The 16,707-nt window shown below is 51.4% G+C and overlaps 2 protein-coding genes across 2 annotated transcripts in view; both read left to right on the top strand.

Annotated features, from left to right (window-relative positions):
• LOC140198057 (nitric oxide synthase 1-like) overlaps positions 1 to 16,707 on the top strand; it is a 79,188-nt gene that overhangs the window by 45,038 nt on the left and 17,443 nt on the right. The gene's annotated exons all lie outside the window — the stretch shown is intronic.
• On the top strand, positions 2,103 to 16,115 carry LOC140197465 (uncharacterized). The gene is made up of 4 exons (XM_072257424.1): positions 2,103 to 3,016; positions 3,298 to 3,307; positions 5,167 to 5,578; positions 16,089 to 16,115. Exons 1-4 carry the CDS (start codon positions 2,146 to 2,148, stop codon positions 16,113 to 16,115), a joined length of 1,320 nt encoding a protein of 439 aa, XP_072113525.1. The 5' UTR covers positions 2,103 to 2,145.

Raw genomic sequence — 16,707 nt, 5'->3', positions numbered from 1 at the left:
AGATCTTTCGCCATGACGTGCACTGGTTCCTTATCGTCATCCGTACCGAGATACAGTGAAAAGTTTGTCTTGCATACTGTTTATACCGATCAATTCATCCCGCCGCGAACCGAACTAGAACAAGGTAAAACAATAAAGATGCCGAATAGAGTGTAAAAGCTACTGAAGCAGTACAGGTAAACAACGAGGCAGATTTTGAGGTCAGATGTCAATCTTTTTGTCGAAGAGGCCCATTCAAGGGTCCAATGACAGCAGCTTTGAAACTGTCCTGGAACCTGGCGGCATGTGCTTTCAGGATTTCGTATCTTCTGCCGAATGGCAGAGGGGTGCAGAGAGAATGGCCGGGGTGGATGGGGCCTGTGATTATGTTGGCAGCGTTACTGAGGCAGCATGAAGTATAGGCAGTCTATAGAGAGGAGGTGACTTCCTGTGACGTGTTGGACTGTGTCCACATGCAGAGCAGTTGTCTCAAGCCGTTCTGCATCCAGACGCAATGCTTTCTATTGGTGCATTTATAAAGATGGGTAAGGGTGGACGGGACCTGCCAAATTTCTTTAGCTTCCTGAAGAAGTCAATGTGTTGGTGAGCTGTCCTGGCCGTGGTGTCAATGTGGCTGGACCTGGGCGGGTTACTGGTGGTGTTGATGCCCAGGAAATGGAAGCCCTCAACTCTCTCAACCTCAACGTTATTGAGGTAACCTGGGGCATGTGTAGCAGAGCTCTTCCCAAAGTCGATCACCAGCTCTTTTGTTTTTGGTGACAGTGGGTGTTGTCGGGTTTTTGTGGATGGCAGAGCCTGGCCACTGCGGGGAACCATGCAGTCACCTGTTTCTGCTGTCCCATCCCATCCACTTCCTCTCCCTGGGTCAGTTTTCCCCCGATGTCATGTGGGGATCCCAGACTCCAGCCTGGGGCCCCTGCCCTGTCACAGACACTCTCCAGAACATCCTGCAAATGGCCCCTTCCCCAGGATCTCTCTCCCTGCCCCCGGCACATAACTCTTCGACAACGTTTTAGCGCTCTGGTTGGCGCAACGCTTTATAGTACCGGTGACCCGGGTTCATTTCCCTCTGCTACCTGCAAGGAGATTTTACGCTCTTCCCGTGATCGCGTGGGTTTTCTCCAGGTGGCAGGTCAATTGGTCATTGTAAATTGTCCCATAATTAGGCTCGGGTTAAATCGGGATTGCTAGGCGCTGGGGCTCGAAGGGCTGTGCTGCATTTCAATCAATAGAAGTATGTGAGGTCACACTGCCGTTCTACAGGACACTGGTGAGGCCCCACTCGGAATTTTGTGTTCAGTATCGGCCACCCTGCCAGGGGAAAGCTGTTATTCAAGTGGAAAGGGTGCCTCAGGAAGCTGGCAGAATTCCAGGGACTGAGTTTGGGGGAGAGGTGGGACAGCCTGGGTTTTCACTCCTTGGAGCACAGGAGACTGAGAGGTGATGTTGTAGAAGTGCATAAAATCATGAGGGCACAGATATGCTGAATCAACTCAGTCTTTTTCCCAGGGTTGGCGAATCAAAAACTATAGGATGTAGGTTTAAGATCAGAGGGGAAACATTTAATAGGACATTGAGGGGCGACTTGCTTGTCCGTAAATAGTGGTCTGTATCCAGAATGAGCTGCCAGAGGAAGGGTGATGGAACAGTACAGGACCTGGTCCTACAGCCCTACAATGCTGTATCAAACAAATTAGTAATCAAGCCCAAACTGCACGCAGGGCTGTCCAGCGTTCATTTAGACCTGCCACTGTGCAATGTTGCAGCATCAGATATCAAACTTTATACTCCATAACGTAACCCATGCAGACAAGCAGGTCGAACACCTCCTTAACCACTCTATCCTCCGGTGTTGTCACCGTCAGACTGAACACCTTCACCACTCTATCCTCCGGTGTTGTCATCGTCAGACTGAACACCTCCTTCACCACATTATCCTCCCGTGTTGTCACTGTCAGACTGAACATCTCCTTCACCACTCTATCATCCAGTGTTGTCACCGTCAGACTGAACATCTCCTTCAACACTCTATCCTCCGGTGTTGTCACTGTCAGACTGAACACCTTCACCACTCTATCCTCCGGTGTTGTCACCGTCAGACCCAACACCTTCACCACTCTATCCTCCGGTGTTGTCAGTGTCAGAATGAACACCTTCACCACTCTATCCTCCGGTATTGTCACTGCCAGACTGAACACCTCCTTCACCACTCTATCCTCCGGTGTTGTCAGTGTCAGACTGAACATCTCCTTCAGCACTCTATCCTCCGGTGTTGTCAGTGTCAGACTGAACACCTCCTACACCACTCTATCCTCCGGTGTTGTCAGTGTCAGACTGAACACCTCCTTCAGCACTCTATCCTCTGGTGTTGTCACCATCAAACTGAACATCTTCACCACTTTATCCTCCGGTGTTGTCACCGTCACACTGAACATCTCCATCACCACTCTGTCCTCCGGTGTTGTCAGTGTCAGACTGAACACCTTCACCACTCTATCCTCCGGTATTGTCACTGCCAGACTGAACACCTCCTTCACCACTCTATCCTCCGGTGTTGTCAGTGTCAGACTGAACATCTCCTTCAGCACTCTATCCTCCGGTGTTGTCAGTGTCAGACTGAACACCTCCTACACCACTCTATCCTCCGGTGTTGTCAGTGTCAGACTGAACACCTCCTTCAGCACTCTATCCTCTGGTGTTGTCACCATCAAACTGAACATCTTCACCACTTTATCCTCCGGTGTTGTCACCGTCAGACTGAACACCTTCACCACTCTATCCTCTGGTGTTGTCTCCATCAAACTGAACACCTCCTTCATCACTCTATCCTCCGGTGCTGTCAGTGTCAGATTGAACACCTTCACCACTCTATCCTCTGGTGTTGTCATCGTCAGACTGAACACCTTCACCACTCTATCCTCCGGCGTTGTCAGTGTCAGACTGAACATCTCCTTCACCACTCTATCCTCCGGTGTTGTCACCGTCAGACTGAACATCTTCACCACTCTATCCTCCGGTGTTGTCACATCAGGCTGAACATCTTCACCACTCTATCCTCCGGTGTTGTCACCGTCAGACTGAACATCTCCTTCACCACTCTATCCTCCGGTGTTGTCACCGTCAGACTGAACACCTTCACCACTCTATCGTCCGGTGTTGTCACGTCAGGCTGAACATCTCCTTCACCACTCTATCCTCTGGTGTTGTCATCATCAGACTGAACATCTCCTTCACCACTCTATCCTCCGGTGTTGTCAGTGTCAGACTGAACATCTCCTTCACCACTCCATCCTCCAGTGTTGTCACTGTCAGACTGAACACCTTCACCACTCTATCCTCCGGTGTTGTCAGAGTCAGACTGAACATCTCCATCACCACTCTGTCCTCCGGTGTTGTCACTGTCAGACTGAACACCTTCACCACTCTATCGTCCGGTGTTGTCACCGTTAGGCTGAACACCTCCTTCACCACTCTATCCTCCGGTGTTGTCACCGTCAGACTGAACACCTTCACCACTCTATCCTCTGGTTTTCTCACCGTCAGATTGAACGCCTTCACCACCCTATACACCGGTGTTGTCAGTGTCAGACTGAACACCTTCACCACTCTATCCTCCGGTGTTGTCACCGTCAGGCTGAACACCTCCTTCACCACTCTATCCTCCGGTGTTGTCGCCGTCAGACTGAAAATCTCCTTCACCACTCTATCCTCTGGTGTTGTCACCGTCAGACTGAACATCTCCTTCACCACTCTATCCTCCGGTGTTGTCACCGTCAGGCTGAACACCTCCTTCACCACTCTATCCTCCGGTGTTGTCGCTGTCAGACTGAACACCTTCACCACTCTATCCTCTGGTGTTCTCACCGTCAGACTGAACACCTCCTTCACCACTCTATCCTCCGGTGTTCGTACCGTCAGTCTTAACACCTTCACCACTCTATCCTCTGGTGTTGTCACCGTCAGACTGAACACCTTCACCACACTATCCTCCGGTGTTGTCACCGTCAGACTGAACACCTTCACCACTCTATTTTCCGGTATTGTCATCGTCAGACTGAACATCTACTTCACCACTCTATCCTCCGGTGTTGTCATCGTCAGACTGAACACCTCCTTCACCACTCTATCCTCCGGTGTTGTCACCGTCAGACTGAACACCTTCACCACTCTATCCTCCGGTGTTGTCACCGTCAGACTGAACACCTTCACCACTCTATCCTCCGGTGTTGTCACCGTCAGAATGAACACCTTCACCACTCTATCCTCTGGTGTTGTCACCGTCAGACTGAACACCTTCACCACTCTACCCTCCGGTGTTGTTACCGTCAGACTGAACATCTCCATCACCACTCTATTCTCCGGTGTTGTCACCGTCAGAATGAACATCTCCATCACCACTCTATCCTCCGATGTTGTCACCGTCAGACTGAGCACTTTCACCACTCTATCCTCCGGTGTTGTCACTGTCAGACTGAACACCTCCTTCACCACTCTATCCTCCGGTGTTGTCACTGTCAGACTGAACATCTCCTTCACCACTCTATCCTCCGGTGTTGTCACTTTCAGACTGAACACCTTCACCACTCTATCGTTCGGTGTTGTCACTGTCAGTCTGAACACTTTCACCACTCTATCCTCCGGTGTTGTCAGTGTGAGACTGAACATCTCCTTCACCACTCTATCCTCCGGTGTTGTCATCGTCAGGCTGAACATCTCCTTCACCACTCTATCGTACGGTGTTGTCACCATCAGACTGAACACCTTCACCACTCTATCCTCCGGTGTTGTCAGAGTCAGACTGAACATCTCCATCACCACTCTATCCTCCGGTGTTGGTACCGTCAGTCTTAACACCTTCAGCACTCTATCCTCTGGTGTTGTCACCGTCAGACTGAACACCTTCACCACTCTATCCTCCGGTGTTGTCACCGTCAGACTGAACACCTTCACCACTCTATCGTCCGGTGTTGTCACCGTCAGGCTGAACACCTCCTTCACCACTCTATCCTCCGGTGTTGTCACCGTCAGACTGAACACCTTCACCACTCTATCGTCCGGTGTTGTCACCGTCAGGCTGAACACCTCCTTCACCACTCTATCCTCCGGTGTTGTCACCGTCAGACTGAACACCTTCACCACTCTATCCTCCGGTTTTCTCACCGTCAGACTGAACGCCTTCACCACCCTATACTCCGGTGTTGTCAGTGTCAGACTGAACACCTCCTTCACCACTCTATCGTCCGGTGTTGTCGCTGTCAGTCTGAACACCTTAACCACTCTATCCTCCGGTGTTGTCAGTGTCAGACTGAACATCTCCATCACCACTCTATCCTCCGGTGTTGGTGCCGTCAGTCTTAACACCTTCAGCACTCTATCCTCCGGTGTTGTCACCGTCAGACTGAACACCTTCACCACTCTATCGTCCGGTGTTGTCACCGTCAGGCTGAACACCTCCTTCACCACTCTATCCTCCGGCGTTGTCATCATCAGACTGAACATCTCCTTCACCACTCTATCCTCCGGTGTTGTCACCGTCAGACTGAACACCTTCACCACTCTATCGTCCGGTGTTGTCGCTGTCAGACTGAACACCTTCACCACTCTATCCTCCGGTGTTGTCAGTGTCAGACTGAACACCTTCACCACTCTATTGTCCGGAGTTGTCATCGTCAGACTGAACACCTTCACCACTGTATCCTCCGGTGTTCACATCATCAGACTGAACACCTTCACCACTCTATCCTCCGGTGTTGTCAGTGTCAGACTGAACACCTTCACCACTCTATCCTCTGGTGTTCACATCGTCAGACTGAACACCTTCACCACTCTATCCTCCAGTGTTGTCACCGTCAGACTGAACATCTCCTTCACCACTCTATCCTCCGGTGTTGTCATCGTCAGACAGAACATCTCCTTCACTACTCTATCCTCCGGTGTTGTCAGTGTCAAACTGAACACCTTCACCACTCTATCCTCCGGTGTTCACATCGTCAGACTGAACACCTTCACCACTCTATCCTCCGGTGTTGTCACCGTCAGGCTGAACACCTCCTTCACCACTCTATCCTCCGGTGTTGTCGCCGTCAGACTGAAAATCTCCTTCACCACTCTATCCTCTGGTGTTGTCACCGTCAGACTGAACATCTCCTTCACCACTCTATCCTCCGGTGTTGTCACCGTCAGTCTTAACACCTTCACCACTCTATCCTCCGGTGTTGTCACCGTCAGGCTGAACACCTCCTTCACCACTCTATCCTCCGGTGTTGTCGCTGTCAGACTGAACACCTTCACCACTCTATCCTCTGGTGTTCTCACCGTCAGACTGAACACCTCCTTCACCACTCTATCCTCCGGTGTTCGTACCGTCAGTCTTAACACCTTCACCACTCTATCCTCTGGTGTTGTCACCGTCAGACTGAACACCTTCACCACACTATCCTCCGGTGTTGTCACCGTCAGACTGAACACCTTCACCACTCTATTTTCCGGTATTGTCATCGTCAGACTGAACATCTACTTCACCACTCTATCCTCCGGTGTTGTCATCGTCAGACTGAACACCTCCTTCACCACTCTATCCTCCGGTGTTGTCACCGTCAGACTGAACACCTTCACCACTCTATCCTCCGGTGTTGTCACCGACAGACTGAACACCTTCACCACTCTATCCTCCGGTGTTGTCACCGTCAGAATGAACACCTTCACCACTCTATCCTCTGGTGTTGTCACCGTCAGACTGAACACCTTCACCACTCTACCCTCCGGTGTTGTTACCGTCAGACTGAACATCTCCATCACCACTCTATTCTCCGGTGTTGTCACCGTCAGAATGAACATCTCCATCACCACTCTATCCTCCGATGTTGTCACCGTCAGACTGAGCACTTTCACCACTCTATCCTCCGGTGTTGTCACTGTCAGACTGAACACCTCCTTCACCACTCTATCCTCCGGTGTTGTCACTGTCAGACTGAACATCTCCTTCACCACTCTATCCTCCGGTGTTGTCACTTTCAGACTGAACACCTTCACCACTCTATCGTTCGGTGTTGTCACTGTCAGTCTGAACACTTTCACCACTCTATCCTCCGGTGTTGTCAGTGTGAGACTGAACATCTCCTTCACCACTCTATCCTCCGGTGTTGTCATCGTCAGGCTGAACATCTCCTTCACCACTCTATCGTACGGTGTTGTCACCATCAGACTGAACACCTTCACCACTCTATCCTCCGGTGTTGTCACCGTCAGGCTGAACACCTCCTTCACCACTCTATCCTCCGGTGTTGTCGCTGTCAGACTGAACACCTTCACCACTCTATCCTCTGGTGTTCTCACCGTCAGACTGAACACCTCCTTCACCACTCTATCCTCCGGTGTTCGTACCGTCAGTCTTAACACCTTCACCACTCTATCCTCTGGTGTTGTCACCGTCAGACTGAACACCTTCACCACACTATCCTCCGGTGTTGTCACCGTCAGACTGAACACCTTCACCACTCTATTTTCCGGTATTGTCATCGTCAGACTGAACATCTACTTCACCACTCTATCCTCCGGTGTTGTCATCGTCAGACTGAACACCTCCTTCACCACTCTATCCTCCGGTGTTGTCACCGTCAGACTGAACACCTTCACCACTCTATCCTCCGGTGTTGTCACCGTCAGAATGAACACCTTCACCACTCTATCCTCTGGTGTTGTCACCGTCAGACTGAACACCTTCACCACTCTACCCTCCGGTGTTGTTACCGTCAGACTGAACATCTCCATCACCACTCTATTCTCCGGTGTTGTCACCGTCAGAATGAACATCTCCATCACCACTCTATCCTCCGATGTTGTCACCGTCAGACTGAGCACTTTCACCACTCTATCCTCCGGTGTTGTCACTGTCAGACTGAACACCTCCTTCACCACTCTATCCTCCGGTGTTGTCACTGTCAGACTGAACATCTCCTTCACCACTCTATCCTCCGGTGTTGTCACTTTCAGACTGAACACCTTCACCACTCTATCGTTCGGTGTTGTCACTGTCAGTCTGAACACTTTCACCACTCTATCCTCCGGTGTTGTCAGTGTGAGACTGAACATCTCCTTCACCACTCTATCCTCCGGTGTTGTCATCGTCAGGCTGAACATCTCCTTCACCACTCTATCGTACGGTGTTGTCACCATCAGACTGAACACCTTCACCACTCTATCCTCCGGTGTTGTCAGAGTCAGACTGAACATCTCCATCACCACTCTATCCTCCGGTGTTGGTACCGTCAGTCTTAACACCTTCAGCACTCTATCCTCTGGTGTTGTCACCGTCAGACTGAACACCTTCACCACTCTATCCTCCGGTGTTGTCACCGTCAGACTGAACACCTTCACCACTCTATCGTCCGGTGTTGTCACCGTCAGGCTGAACACCTCCTTCACCACTCTATCCTCCGGTGTTGTCACCGTCAGACTGAACACCTTCACCACTCTATCCTCCGGTTTTCTCACCGTCAGACTGAACGCCTTCACCACCCTATACTCCGGTGTTGTCAGTGTCAGACTGAACACCTCCTTCACCACTCTATCGTCCGGTGTTGTCGCTGTCAGTCTGAACACCTTAACCACTCTATCCTCCGGTGTTGTCAGTGTCAGACTGAACATCTCCATCACCACTCTATCCTCCGGTGTTGGTGCCGTCAGTCTTAACACCTTCAGCACTCTATCCTCCGGTGTTGTCACCGTCAGACTGAACACCTTCACCACTCTATCGTCCGGTGTTGTCACCGTCAGGCTGAACACCTCCTTCACCACTCTATCCTCCGGCGTTGTCATCATCAGACTGAACATCTCCTTCACCACTCTATCCTCCGGTGTTGTCACCGTCAGACTGAACTTCTCCTTCACCACCCTATCCTCCTGTGTTGTCACCGTCAGGTTGAACACCTTCACCACTCTATCCTCTGGTGTTGTCTCCATCAGACTGACCACCTCCTTCACCACTCTATCCTCCTGTGTTGTCACCGTCAGGTTGAACACCTTCACCACTCTATCCTCTGGTGTTGTCTCCATCAGACTGACCACCTCCTTCACCACTCTATCCTCTGGTGTAGTCACCGTCAGACTGAACAGCTCCTTCACCACTCTATCCTCCGGTGTTGTCACCGTCAGACTGAACACCTTCACCAATCTATCCTCCGGTGTTGTCACCGTCAGACTGAACACCTTCACCACTCTATCCTCCGGTGTTGTCACCGTCAGACTGAACACCTTCACCACTTTATCCTCCGGTGTTGTCAGTGTCAGACTGAACACCTTCACCACTCTATTGTCCGGAGTTGTCATCGTTAGACTGAACACCTTCACCACTGTATCCTCCGGTGTTGTCAGTGTCAGACTGAACACCTTCACCACTCTATCCTCCGGTGTTCACATCATCAGACTGAACACCTTCACCACTCTATCCTCCGGTGTTGTCAGTGTCAGACTGAACACCTTCACCACTCTATCCTCTGGTGTTCACATCGTCAGACTGAACACCTTCACCACTCTATCCTCCAGTGTTGTCACCGTCACACTGAACATCTCCTTCACCACTCTATCCTCCGGTGTTGTCATCGTCAGACAGAACATCTCCTTCACTACTCTATCCTCCGGTGTTGTCAGTGTCAAACTGAACACCTTCACCACTCTATCCTCCGGTGTTCACATCGTCAGACTGAACACCTTCACCACTCTATCCTCTGGTGTTGTCACCGTCAGACTGAACACCTTCACCACTCTATCCTCCGGTGTTCACATCGTCAGACTGAACACCTTCACCACTCTATCCTCTGGTGTTGTCACCGTCAGACTGAACACCTTCACCACTCTATCCTCCGGTGTTCACATCGTCAGACTGAACACCTTCACCACTCTATCCTCCGGTGTTGTCACTGTCAGACTGAACATCTCCTTTACCACTCTATCCTCTGGTGTTGTCAGCGCCAGACTGAACACCTTCACCACTCTATCCTCCGGTGTTGTCACCGTCAGACTGAACATCTCCGTCACCACTCTATCCTCCAGTGTTGTCAGTGTCAGACTGAACACCTTCACCACTCTATCCTCCCGTGTTGTCACCATCATACTGAACACCTTCACCACTGTATCCTCTGGTGTTGTCACCGTCAGACTGAACATCTCCTTCACCACTCTATCCTCTGGTGTTGTCACCATCAGACTGAACACCTTCACCACTCTATCCTCCGGTGTTGTCATCGTCAGCCTGAACGTCTTCACCACTCTATCCTCCGGTGTTGTCACTGTCAGACTGAACACCTTCACCACTCTATCCTCCGGTGTTGTCACCGTCAGACTGAACACCTTCACCACTATATCTTCTGGTGTTGTCATCATCAGACTGAACATCTCCTTCACCACTCTTTCCTCCAGTGTTGTCACTGTCAGACTGAACACCTTCACCACTCTATCGTCCGGTGTTGTCACTGTCAGACTGAACACCTTCACCTCTCTATCCTCCGGTTTTCTCACCATCAGACTGAACATCTCCTTCACCACCCTATACTCCGGTGTTGTCGGTGTCAGACTGAACACCTTCACCACTGTATCCTCTGGTGTTGTCACCGTCAGACTGAACATCTTCACCATTCTATCCTCCGGTGTTCACATCGTCAGACTGAACACCTTCACCACTCTATCCTCCGGTGTTGTCACTGTCAGACTGAACACCTTCACCACTCTATCCTCTGGTGTTCTCATCGTCAGACTGAACATCTCCTTCACCACTCTATCCTCTGGTGTTGTCACCATCAGACTGAACACCTTCACCACTCTATCCTCCGGTGTTGTCATCGTCAGCCTGAACGTCTTCACCACTCTATCCTCCGGTGTTGTCACTGTCAGACTGAACACCTTCACCACTCTATCCTCCGGTGTTGTCACCGTCAGACTGAACACCTTCACCACTATATCCTCTGGTGTTGTCATCATCAGACTGAACATCTCCTTCACCACTGTTTCCTCCAGTGTTGTCACTGTCAGACTGAACACCTTCACCACTCTATCGTCCGGTGTTGTCACTGTCAGACTGAACACCTTCACCTCTCTATCCTCCGGTTTTCTCACCATCAGACTGAACATTTCCTTCACCACCCTATACTCCGGTGTTGTCGGTGTCAGACTGAACACCTTCACCACTGTATCCTCTGGTGTTGTCACCGTCAGACTGAACATCTTCACCATTCTATCCTCCGGTGTTCACATCGTCAGACTGAACACCTTCACCACTCTATCCTCCGGTGTTGTCACTGTCAGACTGAACACTTTCATCACTCTATCCTCTGGTGTTCTCATCGTCAGACTGAACATCTCCTTCACCACTCTATCCTCTGGTGTTGTCACCGTCAGACTGAACACCTTCACCACTCTATCCTCCAGTGTTGTCACTGTCAGACTGAACACCTTCACCACTCTATCCTCCGGTGTAGTCAGTGTCAGACTGAACAACTCCTTCACCACTCTATCCTCCGATGTTGTCACCGTCAGACTGAACACCTCCTTCACCACTCTATCCTCCGGTGTCGTCACCGTCAGACTGAACATCTCCTTCACCACTCTATCCTCCGGTTTTCTCACCGTCAGACTGAACAACTCCTTCACCACTCTATCCTCCGGTGTTGTCACCGTCAGACTGAACACATTCACCACTCTATCCTCCGGTGCTGTCACTGTCAGACTGAACACCTCCTTCACCACTCTATCCTCCGGTGTTGTCACTGTCAGACTGAACACCTTCACCACTCTATCCTCCGGTGTTGTCACCGTCAGACTGAACACCTTCACCACTATATCTTCTGGTGTTGTCATCATCAGACTGAACATCTCCTTCACCACTCTTTCCTCCAGTGTTGTCACTGTCAGACTGAACACCTTCACCACTCTATCGTCCGGTGTTGTCACTGTCAGACTGAACACCTTCACCTCTCTATCCTCCGGTTTTCTCACCATCAGACTGAACATCTCCTTCACCACCCTATACTCCGGTGTTGTCGGTGTCAGACTGAACACCTTCACCACTGTATCCTCTGGTGTTGTCACCGTCAGACTGAACATCTTCACCATTCTATCCTCCGGTGTTCACATCGTCAGACTGAACACCTTCACCACTCTATCCTCCGGTGTTGTCACTGTCAGACTGAACACCTTCACCACTCTATCCTCTGGTGTTCTCATCGTCAGACTGAACATCTCCTTCACCACTCTATCCTCTGGTGTTGTCACCATCAGACTGAACACCTTCACCACTCTATCCTCCGGTGTTGTCATCGTCAGCCTGAACGTCTTCACCACTCTATCCTCCGGTGTTGTCACTGTCAGACTGAACACCTTCACCACTCTATCCTCCGGTGTTGTCACCGTCAGACTGAACACCTTCACCACTATATCCTCTGGTGTTGTCATCATCAGACTGAACATCTCCTTCACCACTGTTTCCTCCAGTGTTGTCACTGTCAGACTGAACACCTTCACCACTCTATCGTCCGGTGTTGTCACTGTCAGACTGAACACCTTCACCTCTCTATCCTCCGGTTTTCTCACCATCAGACTGAACATTTCCTTCACCACCCTATACTCCGGTGTTGTCGGTGTCAGACTGAACACCTTCACCACTGTATCCTCTGGTGTTGTCACCGTCAGACTGAACATCTTCACCATTCTATCCTCCGGTGTTCACATCGTCAGACTGAACACCTTCACCACTCTATCCTCTGGTGTTCTCATCGTCAGACTGAACATCTCCTTCACCACTCTATCCTCTGGTGTTGTCACCGTCAGACTGAACACCTTCACCACTCTATCCTCCAGTGTTGTCACTGTCAGACTGAACACCTTCACCACTCTATCCTCCGGTGTAGTCAGTGTCAGACTGAACAACTCCTTCACCACTCTATCCTCCGATGTTGTCACCGTCAGACTGAACACCTCCTTCACCACTCTATCCTCCGGTTTTCTCACCGTCAGACTGAACAACTCCTTCACCACTCTATCCTCCGGTGTTGTCACCGTCAGACTGAACACATTCACCACTCTATCCTCCGGTGCTGTCACTGTCAGACTGAACACCTCCTTCACCACTCTATCCTCCGGTGTTGTCACCGTCAGACTGAACATCTTCACCACTCTATCCTCCGGTGTTGTCACCGTCAGACTGAACACCTTAAGCACTCTATTCTCCGGTGTTGTCAGTGTGAGACTGAACATCTCCTGCACCACTCTATCTTCTGGTGTTGTCACTGTGAGACTGAACATCTTCACCACTCTATCCTCTGGTGTTGTCACCGTCAGACTGAACACCTTCACCACTCTATCCTCCGATGTTGTCACCGTCAGACTGAGCACATTCACCACTCTATCCTCCAGTGTTGTCACTGTCAGACTGAACACCTTCACCACTCTATCCTCCGGTGTAGTCAGTGTCAGACTGAACAACTCCTTCACCACTCTATCCTCCGATGTTGTCACCGTCAGACTGAACACCTCCTTCACCACTCTATCCTCCGGTGTCGTCACCGTCAGACTGAACATCTCCTTCACCACTCTATCCTCCGGTTTTCTCACCGTCAGACTGAACAACTCCTTCACCACTCTATCCTCCGGTGTTGTCACCGTCAGACTGAACACATTCACCACTCTATCCTCCGGTACTGTCACTGTCAGACTGAACACCTCCTTCACCACTCTATCCTCCGGTGTTGTCACCGTCAGACTGAACATCTTCACCACTCTATCCTCCGGTGTTGTCACCGTCAGACTGAACACCTTAAGCACTCTATTCTCCGGTGTTGTCAGTGTGAGACTGAACATCTCCTGCACCACTCTATCTTCTGGTGTTGTCACTGTGAGACTGAACATCTTCACCACTCTATCCTCTGGTGTTGTCAGTGTCAGACTGAACATCTCAATCACCACTCTATCCTCCGATGTTGTCACAGTCATACTGAAGACCTCCTTCACCACTCTATCCTCCGGTGTTGTCATCATCAGACTGAACATCTCCTTCACCACTCTATCCTCCGGTGTTGTCACTGTCAGACTGAACATATTCACCACTCTATCCTCCGGTGTTGTCACCGTCAGACTGAAGACCTTCACCACTCTATCCTCTGGTATTCTCACCGTCAGACTGAACGCCTTCACCACTCTATCTCCCGTGTTGTCACTGTCAGACTGAACACCTTCAGCACTCTATCCTCCGGTGTTGTCATCGTCAGCCTGAACGTCTTCACCACTCTATCCTCCGGTGTTGTCAGTGTCAGACTGAACACCTCCTTCACCACTCTATCCTCCGGTGTTGTCACAGTCAGACTGAACACCTTCACCTCTCTATCGTCCGGTGTTGTCACTGTCAGACTGAACACCTTCACCACTCTATCCTCCGGTTTTGTCACCGTCAGACTGAACACCTTCACCACTCTATCCTCCGGTGTTGTCATCGTCAGCCTGAGCGTCTTCACCACTCTATCCTCCGGTGTTGTCAGTGTCAGACTGAACACCTCCTTCACCACTCTAACCTCCGGTGCTGTCACTGTCAGACTGAACACCTCCTTCACCACTCTATCCTCCGGTGTTGTCAGCGTCAGACTGAACACCTTCACCACTCTATCCTCTGGTGTTGTCAGCGCCAGACTGATCAGCTCCTTTCACCAGTCTATCCTCCGATATTGTCACAGTCAGACTGAACACCTTCACCACTCTATCCTCTGGTGTTGTCACCGTCAGACTGAACACTTTCACCACTCTATCCTCCGGTGTTGTCACCGTCAGAGTAAACACCTCCTTCACCACTCTATCCTCCGGTGTTGTCACTGTCAGACTGAACACCTTCACCACTCTATCCTCCCGAGTTGTCACCGTCAGACTGAACACATTCACCACTCTATCCTCTGGTGTTGTCAGTGTCAGACTGAACATCTCCATCACCACTCTATCCTCTGGTGTTGTCACCGTCAGATTGAACACCTTCACCACTCTATCCTCCGGTGTTGTCACCGTCAGACTGAACATCTTCACCACTCTATCCTCTGGTGTTGTCAGTGTCAGACTGAACATCTGCATCACCACTCTATCCTCCGATGTTGTCACAGTCATACTGAAGACCTCCTTCACCACTCTATCCTCCGGTGTTGTCATCATCAGACTGAACATCTCCTTCACCACTCTATCCTCCGGTGTTGTCACTGTCAGACTGAACATATTCACCACTCTATCCTCCGGTGTTGTCACCGTCAGACTGAAGACCTTCACCACTCTATCCTCTGGTATTCTCACTGTCAGACTGAACGCCTTCACCACTCTATCTCCCGTGTTGTCACTGTCAGACTGAACACCTTCAGCACTCTATCCTCCGGTGTTGTCATCGTCAGCCTGAACGTCTTCACCACTCTATCCTCCGGTGTTGTCAGTGTCAGACTGAACACCTCCTTCACCACTCTATCCTCCGGTGTTGTCACCGTCAGACTTAACACCTTCAGCACTCTATCCTCCGGTGTTGTCATCGTCAGCCTGAGCGTCTTCACCACTCTATCCTCCGGTGTTGTCAGTGTCAGACTGAACACCTCCTTCACCACTCTAACCTCTGGTGCTGTCACTGTCAGACTGAACACCTCCTTCACCACTCTATCCTCCGGTGTTGTCATCGTCAGCCTGAACGTCTTCACCACTCTATCCTCCGGTGTTGTCAGTGTCAGACTGAACACCTTCACCACTCTATCCTCCGGTGTTGTCAGCGTCAGACTGAACACCTTCACCACTCTATCCTCCGGTGTTGTCACTGTCAGACTGAACATCTCCTTCACCACTACCCTCTGCTTGTCCCTGCTGCTCTGTCAGTCCCAGACCTCTGTGAGCAACGTCCTTCCACACCATGCAAGTGATGCCTAATGTTGTCATGGGCTCCACACCCGAATTGACAATGGTCCCTCTCTCCCCCCCCAACCCTGAGACACCGCAGCAGATGTTGTGATGGTGTGTTACTGCATTCCCCTGTGTCTCCACGCTGGGCATCGATCTGGGACATGCCGGTATGCTGATTCTCTGCACCGCAGACTCTTCACACCCCCGACCCGATATAAAATTCAGAATCAGGGAGTGCTGGAGTGGGGCTGATCCTGCCCTGGGTGTGTCTGGACTGCTGACCACGAGACAGGTGGGGGGGCCGGATCAGGGAGTGCTGGAGTGGGGCCGATCCTGCCCCGGGTGTGTCTGGACCACTGACCACGAGACAGGTGGGTGGCCGGATCAGGGAGTGCTGGAGTGGGGCTGATCCTGCCCCGGGTGTGTCTGGACCGCTGACCACGAGACAGGTGGGGGGCCGGATCAGGGAGTGCTGGAGTGGGGCCAATCCTGCCCCGGGTGTGTCTGGACTGCTGACCACGAGACAGGTGGGGGGCCGGATCAGGGAGTGCTGGAGTGGGGCTGATCCTGCCCTGGGTGTGTCTGGACTGCTGACCACGAGACAGGTGGGTGGCCGGATCAGGGAGTGCTGGAGTGGGGCTGATCCTGCCCTGGGTGTGTCTGGACTGCTGACCACGAGACAGGTGGGTGGCCGGATCAGGGAGTGCTGGAGTGGGGCTGATCCTGCCCCGGGTGTGTCTGGACTGCTGACCACGAGACAGGTGGGTGGCCGGATCAGGGAGTGCTGGAGTGGGGCTGATCCTGCCCTGG

The sequence above is a fragment of the Mobula birostris genome, chromosome 5 (genome assembly GCF_030028105.1).
Source record: "Mobula birostris isolate sMobBir1 chromosome 5, sMobBir1.hap1, whole genome shotgun sequence".
Taxonomy (NCBI): domain Eukaryota; kingdom Metazoa; phylum Chordata; class Chondrichthyes; order Myliobatiformes; family Myliobatidae; genus Mobula; species Mobula birostris.
The sequence above is the reverse complement of the archived record's forward strand: the minus strand, read 5'-3'. Positions and strand labels throughout refer to the sequence as shown.